This window comes from Mixophyes fleayi, chromosome 6, assembly GCF_038048845.1.
Source record: "Mixophyes fleayi isolate aMixFle1 chromosome 6, aMixFle1.hap1, whole genome shotgun sequence".
Lineage (NCBI taxonomy): Eukaryota > Metazoa > Chordata > Amphibia > Anura > Limnodynastidae > Mixophyes > Mixophyes fleayi.
The window spans coordinates 21,166,705-21,181,986 of NC_134407.1; the positions used below are offsets into that span (position 1 = coordinate 21,166,705).

A 15,282-nucleotide genomic window follows, 5' to 3' on the forward strand; every position below is an offset into this window, starting at 1 on the left:
GAAGATTAACAAAATCGCCCTCCACTGGAAGACAATTTGACACACACTACACCGGTACACTTTAGTTTTTCTTTAACATTATCAGAGAAATAAGAGACTATTATAGAATGAGAAAAGGGCACACTGTATGAATTTATAATTAAGTTTAAAGCCCATTAATGGCATATTAACATGACTCTCGGCTAATTTGTCTTTTCCCGGCGGAGTATATTTTCTGAAAGCGTCCGTTTATCATACAAGGCATTGCACGCTGAGCGTCTGCGGCCAATGATGATGGCAGCTGTACCAGGCAGTACGTTACAATATTTGGGTCGGTGTCTGCACAACAGAAGGATATACTAATGTGTAGCCTCCCCCCATCCCCTACGAAGGAGATGGAGTACAACTACAGATACGCAGTCCATCATAATGACAAGATATTTTACAAGCTTCAATTAGGATAAGATATGTTGACTTTGTAAGTTATCTTACCCAAGTCTCCATATTAAACACTGAAAAAGCACCAGCATTACGCTTACACATGTCTGATGTTATCTTAATGTTTTTTCTAATCATTGCTTCAGCTGCCAGGGATGATGGAACGCTATTAATACTGTTTGCTTACATTGCATCAATTAGGAGCTGGCAATACAAAAGCATGGCCAGTTGAGCAGCCGAATACATTTCCTTTTGTGTCCTGTAGCAAAATTACCGTAGACGACTCGGATATTGTATAGAAATGATAACTAGTTTTATTTTTGTTTTGCACCGTTTGAGGTTGTGTTCTTCAAGAATTGTTTAATTAGGGTCCGTGCATCTTTTTTCTTTCTCTCTGTTCTTCTGGGTGTATCATGCTAATCTGTAGCCAATCAGATCATTGGGGTGTTCACAGCAGCGCAGGGTATTTCAGGAAATGAATGCGCTGATTTTATGGGAAGCAGCCGCCTGTCTTGGGCTTGTGTCATGACCTGATGAGTGGAATGGGACGGAGGCCACAGAATGGCGGTGTCGGGCTAATGTCATATTGATGCATAACGATGGTGGCATCAGAAACTTCCAACCTGTTTTATCAAAGCGGTGGCGTAAGGTGACCCTGTGGCCTACACACAGGGGATGCTTCCAGTTCTGTGAGCAGAACAATTATCCGTGGGAATTTAGCCGCTCCATTCCCTAGGAAGCAGCGGCATCAACTTGTGCAGTTTTGTAAGACAGCCGTTTAGTGGACTGAATTTATACTAATTCGAATTCTAAAAAGTGAGAGCCAAATTGGCCCCATTTTACCAAAGCCGTGTCCCATGGCGCTACACCGTGCTCTTTTAGAGTTCCAAAATGGCGAGAGATGGGAGGTGTAATGTTGGAACACCACAACCTGAAAAACAGATGGAGAAATGTTTTTTTACCGGTGTATTAACAACAGGCCCAAAGTCATGCGGGCTACATCCACCAAAGGCTTGAACTTCATACATATTACATAAAAGATAACGATATCAAACTAACACTGAAAGGTATCTAAATAATAAAAATTGTTCTGTATTTAAGCAAAGTACCAGGTCAGGAGTCATATACAGTAATTCTCATAGGCCTCTGAGTATATATAAAAGGGACAGAATTGAATGACTCTCATTTGATCTTTTTATTCCTTTTAGTCCTCCAGCAGTGATGAAAGATGGGGAAATCGGCCAAGATCCATGGTCAGATCTTTTACAATGCCGTCGTCATCCAGACCTCTATCTGTGGTTTCGGTGTCCTCCTTGTCCTCTGACAGTACACCTTCAAGGCCGGGATCTGATGGGTATGTTGTATTACACCACTACTAATCATGAACCTTTTATTTTTTACTAAGGTGGGAATTGAATTAGCCTCGAAGTGTCTCCCGGAGACACTTTGCAGCGGAGAGTTTGACAGAAACCTCTGCTAAGGAAATATAAGCGGATATTTGTACCGTAATTAATTGGGTTCTTAATGCTGCCAAGATAGTAGAGAACTAAGAAAATTTCAATATACGTAAAGCAAATTATCTGTCCTCAATTTTAGACAGTCATTTAAAGTGTGATAAGGCTTTTTAATTTTTAGATATTTTTGCCAGCAAAAGATAATGCAAAACATTTATTATGCAAATGAACCAATGTTTCGGCCATAATCCTTTCTTCCAATACTGAAAATAATAACTATTTCTTCTTATCTCCGTAAGATTGTCAACACTAGTTTTACGTGTTTTCAGTTATTTTAAAAGCAAAATAATCAGTGTCATTTCACGATTGCTGGATACATACTGTTTAAATACCTATAAATCCTTTTCCTTTGTATATATTTCTTTAAGTGCAATGCAATTGGACATAGTTAATCCGGACCATTGAATAATTGCAGCTGACATAAAGAATACATATGGCCAGCCATTGAGTGCCAAGTCCTCGTTTTTTCTCCCTGTTTCAGAATCCGCTGGTTACAGTATACAAATCACGGGACATGTTTATGCTGCAAGCCTACAGAAAACACACTTCAATTAAAACCCAGAGTATTAGGCTTAGTGTAGTCTGTTACAGATGGCTATTGACATTTGAGGAGGTCAAAATATTTACCCCAGCTGTTTGTCACAGTTCTGCAGGCAAATATATATACTCTGCAATCTTATCAAGCCAATGATACAGTTGATTTTAAATTAGAAAGCGGAAGGTTTTTTTTGGTGGCATATTTCAAATATTTAGATTGCCTCTCGGCGTTCCGAATATTGAACTTTGTCTTCCTGGCAGTTCTCCTGGCACTCGTCATGTCAATGCACTCAACAGACAAGGTTGCAGAAACTGACAATGGCGTATTACCAAATGGCTCAAGAGTATTTGTCTGTATTTTAAACTGGCTTAATCCCCGGTTAGAACACATCAAGTGAGCAGAAATAGTCTTTATTCCAATGTAAATACTGAGCTGTTTTAAGCAGTAATATGTTAGTTTTACTGTAACTGACAGTCAAGCATTGTCCAGCAATTTACTAACAGCTGTAAGGTGGACTCCAAATGTTTTTGGTCATTCTAACACTTTACCAGCGTATAGCCTACTCCAAATTCCCTAACACAACACTCATTTTTTTATTGTGATAAATATACAGTCATGGTTGAAGGTTTTGAGAATGACATAAATATTGGTTTTCACAAAGTTTGCTGCTTCAGTGTTTTTAGACCTTTTTTTGTCAGATGTTGCTGTGGTATACTGAAGTCAAATTACAAGCATATCATAAGTGTAAAAGGGATCACTCACAATTTTGCCTAAGAACACAGCCATGAATAAAGAATGGTACCAAAACATCCTCCAAGAGCAACTTCTCCCAACCATCCAGGAACAGTTTGGTGATGGACAATGCCTTTTCCAGCATGATGGAGCACCTTGCCATAAGGCGAAAGTGATAACTAAGTGGCTCGGGGATCAAAACATCAACATTTTGGGTCCATGGCCAGGAAATTCCCCAGACCTTAATCCCATTGAGTACTTGTGGTCAATCCTCAAGAGGTGGGTGGAAAAACAAAAACCCACAAATTCTGACTAACTCCAAGCATTGATTAGGCAAGAATGGGGCGTCCATCAGTCAGTATGTGGCCCAGAGGATGATTGACAGCATGCCAGGGCGAATTGCAGAGGTCTTCAAAAAGAAGGTTCAACACTGCAAATATTGACTCTTTCCATAAACTTAATGTAATTGTCAATAAAAGCCTTTGACATTTATGAAATGCTTGTAATTTTACTTCAGTATATCATAGCAACATCTGACAACATGGTCTAAAAACACTGAGGCAGCAAACTGTGTGAAAACCAATACTTGTGTCATTCTCAAAACTATAGGCCATGACTGTATGTATACCGCAAAACAGATTGGTGTGAACCTTTTGTTGACCGCTATACATCAATTTGTGTGTATGTGTGTGTAAATATATATATATATATGTGTGTATATAGCACACACACACACACCGCCTCAAACTCCCGTTGACTGCTAACAGCTGCCACAAGTATTCCTGCCACCTCATGACAAATTCCTAATATTTACCCAATTTATGAAGTGTCATGTCTGTATCCTTTGTAAACAAGCAATGGAAAAAAATGCTGCTTACACTTGATTTCTTCTGAAGCTTTTCAAATAAAAGATTTATAGCAACAAATGTTTATTTAGACCAGTTAGCCAACCCATCGTTATAGAATATTTCCTTACCTTGTCCGTTGCAGCAGTAAAATGACATTTGATTTTGATGTTTGCAGATAAGTAACAAAATTATTATTTTTTTTTTTATTATTTTTTTTTTAAATGTGTTTAAAACATGTAGAAAAGTTTTTAAAACATTCTATATGTAAAACTTGCATTTTGGTGTAAGCTGTAGCTATAACGGAACACTTAGTCCATTTTTCAGGGGAGTCTCTTTACCAAACCAAATTTTGCTCACCGCAGCTGAATCTCTTTCTTTATTCTATACAGATAGTTGAGATAAGCCCACATATGACTGTATTGCCTTCATGCACTGTGTAAATATATAAGGAGATAAAATACTCTGCTTCATCTTTAAAGCTGACATGACACCGGACAGATTAACTCTACCCTAGAATCCTCTGACTGCGTAAAACGCATCCGTCCTAATTGATTCATTGGAACAATCTCTCTTCCAGGTTTGTTCTTGAACCGCTTTTGCCAAAGAAGATGCATTCTCGATCCCAAGATAAATTGGACAGAGACGACCTTGATAAGGAGAAAAAAGAGAAAAAGAGGGAGAAAAGGAACAGCAAACACCAGGAGATGTTTGACAAAGAATTTAAAGCGTCTGATATCTCCCCCCAGCAGTCTGAAGCTGTTATCCTTTCCGAAACTGTGAGTTTTATTACAGTTAATACCTTCAGTCACGTGTGTATGTTATAGAGTAGTGATGGGCAACCTGATACACTTTAGGGTCCGCGTGGTACGGCCTTTCAGGGTCCGCGTGGTGCGGCCCATCAGGGTCCGCTTGGTGCGGCCCTTCAGGGCCCGCGTGGTGCGGCCCGTCATGGCCCGCGTGGTGCGGCCCTTCATGGCCCGCGTGGTGCGGCCCTTCATGGCCCGCGTGGTGCGGCCCTTCATGGCCCGCGTGGTGCGGCCCTTCATGGCCCGCGTGGTGCGGCCCTTCATGGCCCGCGTGGTGCGGCCCTTCACTGTTTAGAATGTTCTTTCACATAGTACTTCAATGGTGATACGTTCATGTTTGCATCAGGTGTACAGGTCTGTATGCTTGTGCCTAATGATAGCGTAGAGATGTGGCTAGAAAGTATTAATAGTAAATGCCAAAGTCGTGTTACCCTATGTGTACAGAATATAATCATGTACTGATGTGTCGTATACACAAGAGACAGAGGGAATAGTGTCTGCACAGTCTTATTAGTACAGTTTCAATCGGAAATGTAACTAAAAACCTCCACTCTCTGTTGTTTAAATCTTCTTTCCTGCAGTCCAAATGGACATGTCAATTAAGTGATGTGAATAGAGTGCTGCATCGTGACATAATATAGCCTCAGCGCTAATGATAGAAGCACTATCAGCTGGAGGCGTCAATATACAATCAGCCAATCAGAAGTGACTAGGTAGTGCCACTGATAGTCATCATTGGCACTGCACTGCTTTTACGCTGGCCCATCCCTGCCCACCTTCATTCCTCCTCTCCAGGCGCAAAGGGACGCACGTTGATTATACTAACAAATGTATTTAGCGTGCATGCACAGTTCAGAATTAAGTCTACCGGTAGTGGTGACTATAAGCATCAACTCTGTCTGTGCAGTAATCAACGTGGCAGTAAATATATGTAGGTGGCTCAAGAGTAAAGTTTGTTAGCAAGAAGCTTGTTGCGGATACAATACCGCTCATATGCATTAGTCATTGAATATTTTGAATATTTATACACTGATACACTGGAGTACAGTGGGAATGGGGAGAAGTAACTATAGTGTCCAGCAATATTCCCATCTATCACGCCAAGACTTCCAGGAAACCAAGTCCAAAAGCAGCAGCCCTCGCAATAAATGTACTTCATCTGCATTCATATACATTTGTGAAACCCAATTGCTTCTGAACAGGAGTAGACCTCTGTCACTTAGATTACCGGGAGCTTCAGACGACCTTGCAATAAATATGTAATGAAAGATCAGCTTCAACAGGTTCCTTTTATGAGTAGACAACTAAATTGTATTTATTACTATCTACTATTGTGAAGGGGTTGTATCATTTTTCAACACCTCAATATATCCGGTTTGTCCCTTTTTTAATCCCTGTCATTGCTGTATGACATGTTGCTGTTTCAGATAAGCCCCTTGAGGCCTCAGCGACCAAGAAGTCAAGTTCTCAATACTGTCGCCGGTGAAAGGCGATTCTCCGTATCTCCGAGTCAAGCGTCATCCGCGCAACAGCCGCCACCAGTCACCCCCAGAGCTAAGCTAACATTTATCTCACCTCTAGGTAAGTCATTCTGTTTAGTGGGACTGTGCACTTCAAATAGGTTTTATATATTGTGCCAAAGTAAAGACAATTAAACTTAACATTTATTTTCTGACTAATAGGGAATTGTTTTGTTTTTTCGTTATGGCTGGATTGCAGTGATTGAGAGCAATGAGCCAGCAGTGTAAATATGACAACGTAGGCAGTAAGAAGTTATAGCTATAAGTAAAGAGAAATACAATTCACAACACATCTTTTCATCAGCGCAAGCAATTACACTAACCCTGCTGTAATAAGCCTTAGACTCCCTGCATTATTTTTCTGTTGTCCACTGTCAATGGAATTGATTACTAAAAGACACATTAGTTTGTATATATGAGCATATTAGTGCTAGATACAGGCGAGGAGCCATAATCCTCTGTACCCATAGTATAAAAAAGTGTAAAAGATAAAAACATTAAAGGAAATGTAATCTCGTATAGTTTCCGAGTGCTCTAGCTGTCAGATCCTGTATAAAATAGACATACTTGGCATCCTTATACTTCGGAAGTAATATTATATTTCTGGGGTTACACTAAATGTGTGACAGTAACTGTTGATTCATGTAAAAAAACGTATTGTGCTTTATAGTTTTACTTTTTTTTTTTCTTTACTTTTTAATGCTTGGAAAATAAAATATATGCCAAAAGAAAGCCTTATCTGTCTTATTAAAATGACTGCCAGTAATTAGGGTTGGTGTGTGGCTCTTGTAATAAGCGTAAATAGGCCTGTGGCAAAGATCACATTAAGAGCTCCACTTCCTTCTACAAAACATTAAGAGGAACTTACAATGGTATCCGAAAAGTAGGATGTATCTAGTGCGAAAAAAAAAAATCTGTTTGCGAGGTTATTACTTTTATTAAAATATGGGTAGAGAAGATCCAGAATATCAGGACTTTAAAAGTTTTCGGTTTTGAGCTTGGCTTGTGGTTAGTTTTGGATCAAGATGTGAGCTGGGTTAAGGCTAGGTTTGGATTAAGACTTGAACTTGGTTAGGGCTAGGTTTGGATTAAGATTTGAGCTTGGTTAGGGCTAGGTTAGGATCAAGATTTGAGCTGGGTTAGGACTAGGTTTGGATTAAGATTTGAGCTGGGTTAGGGCTAGGTTTGGATTAAGACTTGAACTTGGTTAGGGCTAGGTTTGGATTAAGATTTGAGCTTGGTTAGGATCAAGATTTGAGCTGGGTTAAGGCTAGGTTTGGATTAAGATTTGAGCTGGGTTAGGGCTAGGTTTGGATTGAGATGATCTGAATTATGACTAGGTGTGGATTAAGATTTAAAATGGATTATGGTAAAGTTTAAGATGTGAGCTAGGTTTTTTTTTTGGTTTTTTTTAATTGAGCTGGGTTATTACTAAATTTGCATTAAGACTTGAGCTAGGTTATGTCAAGATTCAGATTAATATATATGCTGGGTTGTTGTTCGGATTAAGAATCACATGGCATAATTACTACTATCTGTGCCCCAAAATACTCTGTGAACTGTGGCACCATTAAGTGATATAGATGGAGCACCTTTGTTTGAGATAGTTGTTGTGCTCATACAGATTCTGACAATGCACAGGGATGGCCATATCACCTAATCTTCTACGTGAGAAGGATTGGTTTACTGGTACTTTAAATGTGTTGTTTTTCCAGGCATGGAACAAAACGGCGTAACGGCCTCCGAACCAGTGGATATCCCTCCTCCGCTACCACTGAAAGGAAGTATGGCAGACTATGGCAATGTCATGGATAGCCAAGAATACATCCAACCTGCTACACCTCCACCGCCACCACCACAGAGGGTTAGTGTACACCTGCTTTAAATAGCCAAACCCAAATAACTCTATTCTACCTTGTTTCCTTCTCAACCCAACTCTTATACACATTAAATATTTGCAGTGCTGATTAATGCCAGTTGACTTGCCCCTAATACAACCACAAACAACAATAACAACAAACATCCCCAATTAAAAAGCAAGATGTCACTGGCTGCATTTCCAATATCCCCTAATACATCTGAATCCATAGGCTGTGTACAAACTTTACTGTATTTAAAAATAAAAATAAAAGTTGAAATGGGGGATATAATAGGTAAGCATACAGCACTGTTATAATACAGCTTCCCATCACTTGCATTTAAGTGAAACAAGTTTTCATTTCAGCATTAGTCTTTGAGGTGCAACACCCTACCTGTTTTTTATTTGGCAGACAAGAGTGGCTAAGTGGTTAGCACTTCTGCCTCACAGCACTGGGGTCATGAGTTCAATTCCCAACCATGACCTTATCTGTGTGGAGTTTGTATGTTCTCCCTGTGTTTGCGTGGGTTTCCTCCGGGTGCTCCGGTTTCCTCCCACACTCCAAAAACATACTGGTAGGTTAATTGGCTGCTATCAAAATTGACCCTAGTCTCTCTCTGTCTGTCTGTGTGTGTGTGTGTTAGGGAATTTAGACTGTAAGCTCCAATGAGGCAGTGACTGATGTGAATGAGTTCTCTGTACAGCGCTCTGGAATCAGTGGTGCTATATATATAAATAAATGATGATGATGTACACACACACACACACACCTTTCCATTCGTTGTGAAATGTAACATAGAGGCTGCTCTGTGACGCTCAGGATACACACGCTCTAGATCTACCTCCATTGTGTCGGACTGAAAGCCGGACAAGTAGAGGGATGTCAGGATATTGGAAGGACAGATTGCTGCTATGCTGCAGATGTGCCTTTTACATAAGGTTCCTCTCTCCCCCGAGGTGTGTGCGAGTCAGTGAATCTGCTCACAACGGGGTCTAATGTGAACTGGCAGACTTCTCCTATCTGAGAGGGAAACAAGAAACACAGCACTGCATATCTATCTATAGGGATTTCTACATTAAACGTCATCTTTTCTTACTTATATTCCACAATGACATATATCTACAGTGACTTGTCTTCCGTTATTGAGGTAGTCACTTGTATCTATACACTCAGTAATTACAGTAATACATTGCCATTGTCATCGTAGGACTTGTTGAATAGTTCCATAATAGACTTTCACTACATAAAGGTTGTAGATTCAATATATACTTTTCACACACACATCCAGGAGAAGAGACGTATCCAGCCCTCAGTTTACTGCAGCAGTCAGTGTGTTATAAAATAAACCATTTGGAAATACTGTAGAAAATATCATGGTTCTGTTTAATAAGAAACACCTAGATTTAAAGGGACAACTGCAAAACTCTACTATAAAAATAGTATAAACAAATCTACTTGGAATTGAACACAGAGTGTTTGTTTGGCTCTTCTTGCAGTAATATGTCCTCCTGCATTTATCTTTTTCCTCCCTCTCCTCTTTAATGTTGTCTGTTTTATTATATTTTTAACCTTTTGGTTTATTGGTGAAATCCCTGCTTTCAGCACTGTGATCGCTCCGAGCGCTGTCATTTCACAGCTCCCGGCTTTAGAATCTATCTGATGGAACAGGTCATTACTGCTGTACAATACACCGCATCAGACTTAGGCCACTGCTGAGACTTGTAGTGCCACAATAGCTGGAATCCCACAGATCGCCTACTGTATGATTGCACTACGAGGGCAGCATGGTAATGACAGACCATTGTCACGTTCCATGTGCTTCGGGATTGCACAGATCTAGGTGATCTCTGCAGAAAGATAAAAAAAACACAGGAGAAATGGTTCGACTTGATGGGGTTGTGGAATGGGAAATACAATCATTTAGATGGTGATGTCCTTTAATTCTAATGTGTTTGTTCGATAATCCCCAGTGTTCTACCTTACTTCATGATGTTGGGGCAAAGTTCTCTTGTGGTCTAATGATCACTATTTATTTACCAGGGACTCTCTCTCGTATTAATAGATTCAGGGCCAAAAATCACAGCTCAGTGCACTGAATAAATCCACATCTCTTAAAACTAATGCACATAGTTATTACAAATACCGATCTATAAAACACTTTACTGATCATCAATAGAATCCTTTCACAATGAATGTTCGGTATTAAAATCTAAGATCTCCTTATACTGATTACATTACATAATCCTTAGTTATTAACTGTCTCTTTTTGCTACATGTTGTAAGCATTACGCTATCAGTGCATGGCGTTACCCATGCTAAGTGTCAATGGAGATTTTCGAGGACAGGTTATAGGATGGTTACCAAGAACATAGAGAGGGAATGCCCCGAAGCTATTAATGGGTGTCTGCTCAGCAGCAGGCTTTATGCCTCCTAATATAAATGAATGACTGATTTAAAGTTATATGGAACAGAGCAGTTATCGGTCTTTTGTGCATCCGTTCATGGTTTATTCATAGGCTGTAACTTTAGATGTGTTGTGTGTACAAGTATTGGTGTTTTTGCTTCACTTATTGACATCTTCCTAAGGTTACTTTTTTTTTCGTTTAAAGACCTGCCTAATATTTGTATAGATCGTTGCATCTTTAGCCGTATGAGCTAAAACATAATCTATACCGTTCTGTCAATCACAGACCTACCTCACGATTTTATTGATTCTGCAATGTAGTTTATGTACAGCGGTTTGGGAGAAATCCTGTAGCTTTAGGATAAATAGTAACTTGCTGATGACTTTCACAATTGCTGCAGCATATTAACGTGGACTTGTCACACACAATTAACACTCCCTGATTCAGTAAGACACGAATAACTGTGTATCTTTATGTAGCGTCTATCGATCTTCTTCCTAATAAGTGTCACTGACATTTGGGAGGGGATGATGGCTCAACATACTGGGTAATGAAAAGAAGGCAGACCGCTTCAGCTAGTATTGTAGTAGTTTCATAAAGAAAATTGACCCCATCGGTGTAGATGTTGTGTGAAAAGTAAAATATACTGCGATTTATATATTAGACAATGCATGGAGATATCAGTTCAGGTGTACCATAGAATAGAGGTATGAGATCTGTTGTATAGAATGCTGGGGGCTTGGAATTTTCCAGATAAGAGTTTTGTTTTCTGTATTTCAGGGCACAATCTCTTTCCCTGTACTATATCATCATCATCATCATTTATTTATATAGCGCCACTAATTCCGCAGCGCTGTACAGAGAAAATCACTCACATCAGTCCCTGCCCCATTGGAGCTTACAGTCTAAATTCCCTAACACACACACACACGTCAATTTGATAGCAGCCAATTAACCTACCAGTATGTTTTTGGAGTGTGGGAGGAAACCACAGCACCCGGAGGAAACCCACGCAAACACGGGGAGAACATACAAACTCCAAACAGATAAGGCCATGGTCGGGAATTGAACTCATAACCCCAGTGCTGTGAGGCAGAAGTGTTAACCACTTAGTCACCGTGCTGCCCAATATCTAACATTCCCCTTCTTAGTAGATTGTTTTAATCACATAGTAACTGATTTTCAGACCTTTATGGATAATGGGTTTCCAGAAAAGAGATCCCATACTTATAACTCAGCGTTTTACTAGCTCTAGAGTACAACTTATATATATTGTATTAACCTGATATTGACCATTTAATATTTCCATGTGTGTTTCAGCACCTGCCACCTCCGCTACCCAGCAAAACCCCACCGCCGCCCCCGCCAAAGACCACGAGAAAGCAGACGTCTGTGGACTCCGGCATCATGCAGTAGAGGGCGCGTGCCACGCCCCGAATGTACAGCTTGCTACGGTTAATAATGCAGAATTTACCTCATTTGGGCCGCAGTGTTTTACTTTTCTTTTTTGTGCAATGATCCTAGATGAAAAATAGTTATTTAGATTTCACGAAATGTAAAAAAAGAAATAGGACAAAGAAAAAAAAAGAAAAAACATTGTGAGCTATTGAGTTGTGGATACTAATTTATGTAGTATAATACTAAAGGCGCAATCTATATACGAGATAAAAAATATGTAATTGACTGATGCAAGCATTGCTAATAATGTTGATCAGTTCCTGTGTCATCATCTTGTACAGAAGTTTGTATATATGAGGGTTTTCCTTTTTGTCATTTTAGGTTGTTTTAAAAAAATTTTTTTTTTTTTTTTACTTGTTTTTATTGTAATAGACCTTTTCATTATCTACTTACACTATTATGCATTTCCTGTCAGCCATTACTGCTGAGGGCGTATAGATCAGCAGCTCTGTACTGTGCCAACCGATGACTAATCATGTGTAGATTTGTCCTTAATTGTCACGTGACAATAATGTTATTTCTGTATATGTATCCTTCTGCCGTTCCGTTTTATAATCGCCCTGTAGATTTTGTTACATATAACTGACTAAACAAATAAAAAGATGTTTTCAAAATAAAAGGAAAGCTTAGTCATTTAAGTGACTGTGGGTTTTGTTTTCAGAGTCTCATCCACCAGACAATGTATAATACTGTACACAATCCTAGCAAATTGATAGGCTGCGTTCTTCTGAATATTGGTGCATACCGTTAAATAGCCGCCTCCTCTGTATGTAGCAATGAGCGCTATTTAATATAGAATTGGCACAGTACAACTTGCAGTGAATCATATATTGTATTAATCAATGCAGGGGTTAACCCTTGGATTAAACAACTAAATTGTAAAAAGCAGTCCTATATGTGGATACATTATATGGATTCTATTTTAAAAAATGTGCAAATGATATGGGGACATGCACAACATGTCGTACAGTTAAGACTTTCAATCAAAACCCATTAGTAAGAAATAAGCATAGCCGGCAAAAATCAACAACGCCCTCATCTTGGTTGAAGGTGTTGCATTCTCCGCTAGCATTAAAAGCTGATGTTTCATGTTTGAAGTGTTTCCACACCAGAGAGATCACCATATATCTCAGTGGCAGGAGGAATAGTCAGGATGCTGAAGTCACGTTCAGGTCCCAATCCTGCTACTATACAGACTGTCGATCTCATTTATGAAGATGACCTGGTCGTCCTTTACTCACACACTTGTGCCACTGTTAATTGATATTAAAGCACTTCAAAATATTAAAATTATTTGTGCTTTCACTATTTTTCACCACACGGAGTGATAAAAGGATTGCACCATCCTCACCTTCAGATCATCCGCTAAACTGGAGGCAGAACTGCTTATAGGATCCCTCTTAGTTTGTGTAGCCATCTATTTATATAGCACCACCGATTCCACAGCGCTGTACAGAGAATATTGGCCATTCAGATCAGTCCCTGCCCTATTAGAGCTTACAGTCTAAATACTCTAAATTTTGTCAGCAGCCAATTAACCTACCAGTATGTTTTTGGAGTGTGGGAGGAAACCCACATAAACACGGGGAGAACATACAAACCCCACACAGATAAGGCCATGGTTGGAAATCAAACTCATGATCCCAGTGTTGTGAGGCAGAAGAGCTGACCACTGAGCCACTGTGTACCATGTGACATCACAATGTGTCAAGGTGTTCCAACAGCCCTTCATCAGTGACACATACTACAGTGTATTTCTTACCGCACCATCTTCCCCCGATGTCAATGGAGTCAAGCAACCAACATGGATCGCTACTTGGACAATGGTTTGAGCCGCTCTCCTCTGCCGTGTCCTTGGCCGTTTGAATTCCCTGTCCTCGCGAGATGTGCATTGTCTGTTGTCTGGGTCTTTTTATAATCTCTCCTACTGTTACAGGTAGGTAGTTAGTGGTTCTACTAACCAAAAAATGACTCTAAGGAGCATATTCTAATAAGATATCCTCTGATGGCCTTTTTATAGTCAGTGTTTGACGATTGGAGTTATTTCACAGGATTTATGAGGATCACATTTAGAATTTTTTTCAGATGAAACCGATTCATCTACAACTTTTGTATTCTGGCTTTACAGCTTAAACCTCCTGTTCATGGTTTTGTATAAATTCAATTATAATCTACATTTAATTGAAACCAATGTGAATCACTAAAGAGCTCTGAAAACGACCACTAAAAGTTTAGTAACTGGATGTGTAGCTCCCTAAAGGTGGTTTAATACTTATCCCAGAAACACACCCTCCACTAGCTCTCTGAAGACAATCGGAACGCACCTCTCCACCAAAACCACCAAAGGTCGGCATGAAATAATTGGTCAAAGGCTGCTCTCAGGAATTACTGACTCATTCCCAGGAGGGGGTAAGTTTATTTATGTAAGCACAGAAAAGAAAACAACATTTCGGGGGTGGTGCCCCTTTTTCAGGTGTTAACAATTAGTGTCAATTAAACAACATATATATGCTGACATAGCGACATCACAAAATACATCATTACCAAAAACTTCACAATGTAATGCATTTCATCAACATCAATATTTACATAGCGCCAGCATATTCCGTTTCTGTTTACAATTGGTAACAAAAACAGTAATGAAACACTACTGGGTATTTAATTACAGTACAACGGTATCACTAATAGTTTCCATTTAAAACCTGAGAAAGTTTTAATTTTAAAAAGACATAACTATTAGCCTAGTTCATACCTTTCACATAGTATTAAAATACTGGATCATTATGAAAAATACACTTGTTCACTGTCAGATAACTCTCTTTAAAATCCTATACACTCGTTATGTCAATTAGGACAAATCATTACAAAAAATATAGAAGATATCAAGTTCTTTCAATATTGCACTAGCAGTCATAAATTAATGACGTAAATCACGCTCCCTGCACTAATACATTAACTTACTACAAGAGGAACAATCTGGGCTATTCCTAATTGCTTATTACTTATACACAGTAATATCTAAGTGTTATGTAGCATAACTGTAAAAAGATAATTATACCAATGTGAATATAATCGTAACATGGTAGGTGAAATTAAACAAAGTGACAATTGTAAGGCGCAGCGGAATATGCTGATACTATATAAATACATGTTAATAATAATAGCACTAAATGTTATGTGACAAG

General features: G+C 39.2%; 1 protein-coding gene across 2 annotated transcripts in view; it reads left to right on the forward strand.

Annotated features, from left to right (window-relative positions):
- DOCK1 (dedicator of cytokinesis 1) overlaps positions 1–12,716 on the forward strand; it is a 256,182-nt gene extending 243,466 nt beyond the window's left edge. For both annotated transcript variants that reach the window (XM_075215996.1, XM_075215997.1), the window contains 5 exons: positions 1,626–1,771; positions 4,627–4,825; positions 6,283–6,436; positions 8,091–8,239; positions 11,960–12,716. In XM_075215996.1, the coding sequence (XP_075072097.1) occupies positions 1,626–1,771; positions 4,627–4,825; positions 6,283–6,436; positions 8,091–8,239; positions 11,960–12,055 (744 nt within the window). In that variant the 3' untranslated portion in view covers positions 12,056–12,716. The remainder of the gene's footprint in view (positions 1–1,625; positions 1,772–4,626; positions 4,826–6,282; positions 6,437–8,090; positions 8,240–11,959) is intronic.
- Positions 12,717–15,282: the final 2,566 nt, after the last annotated feature.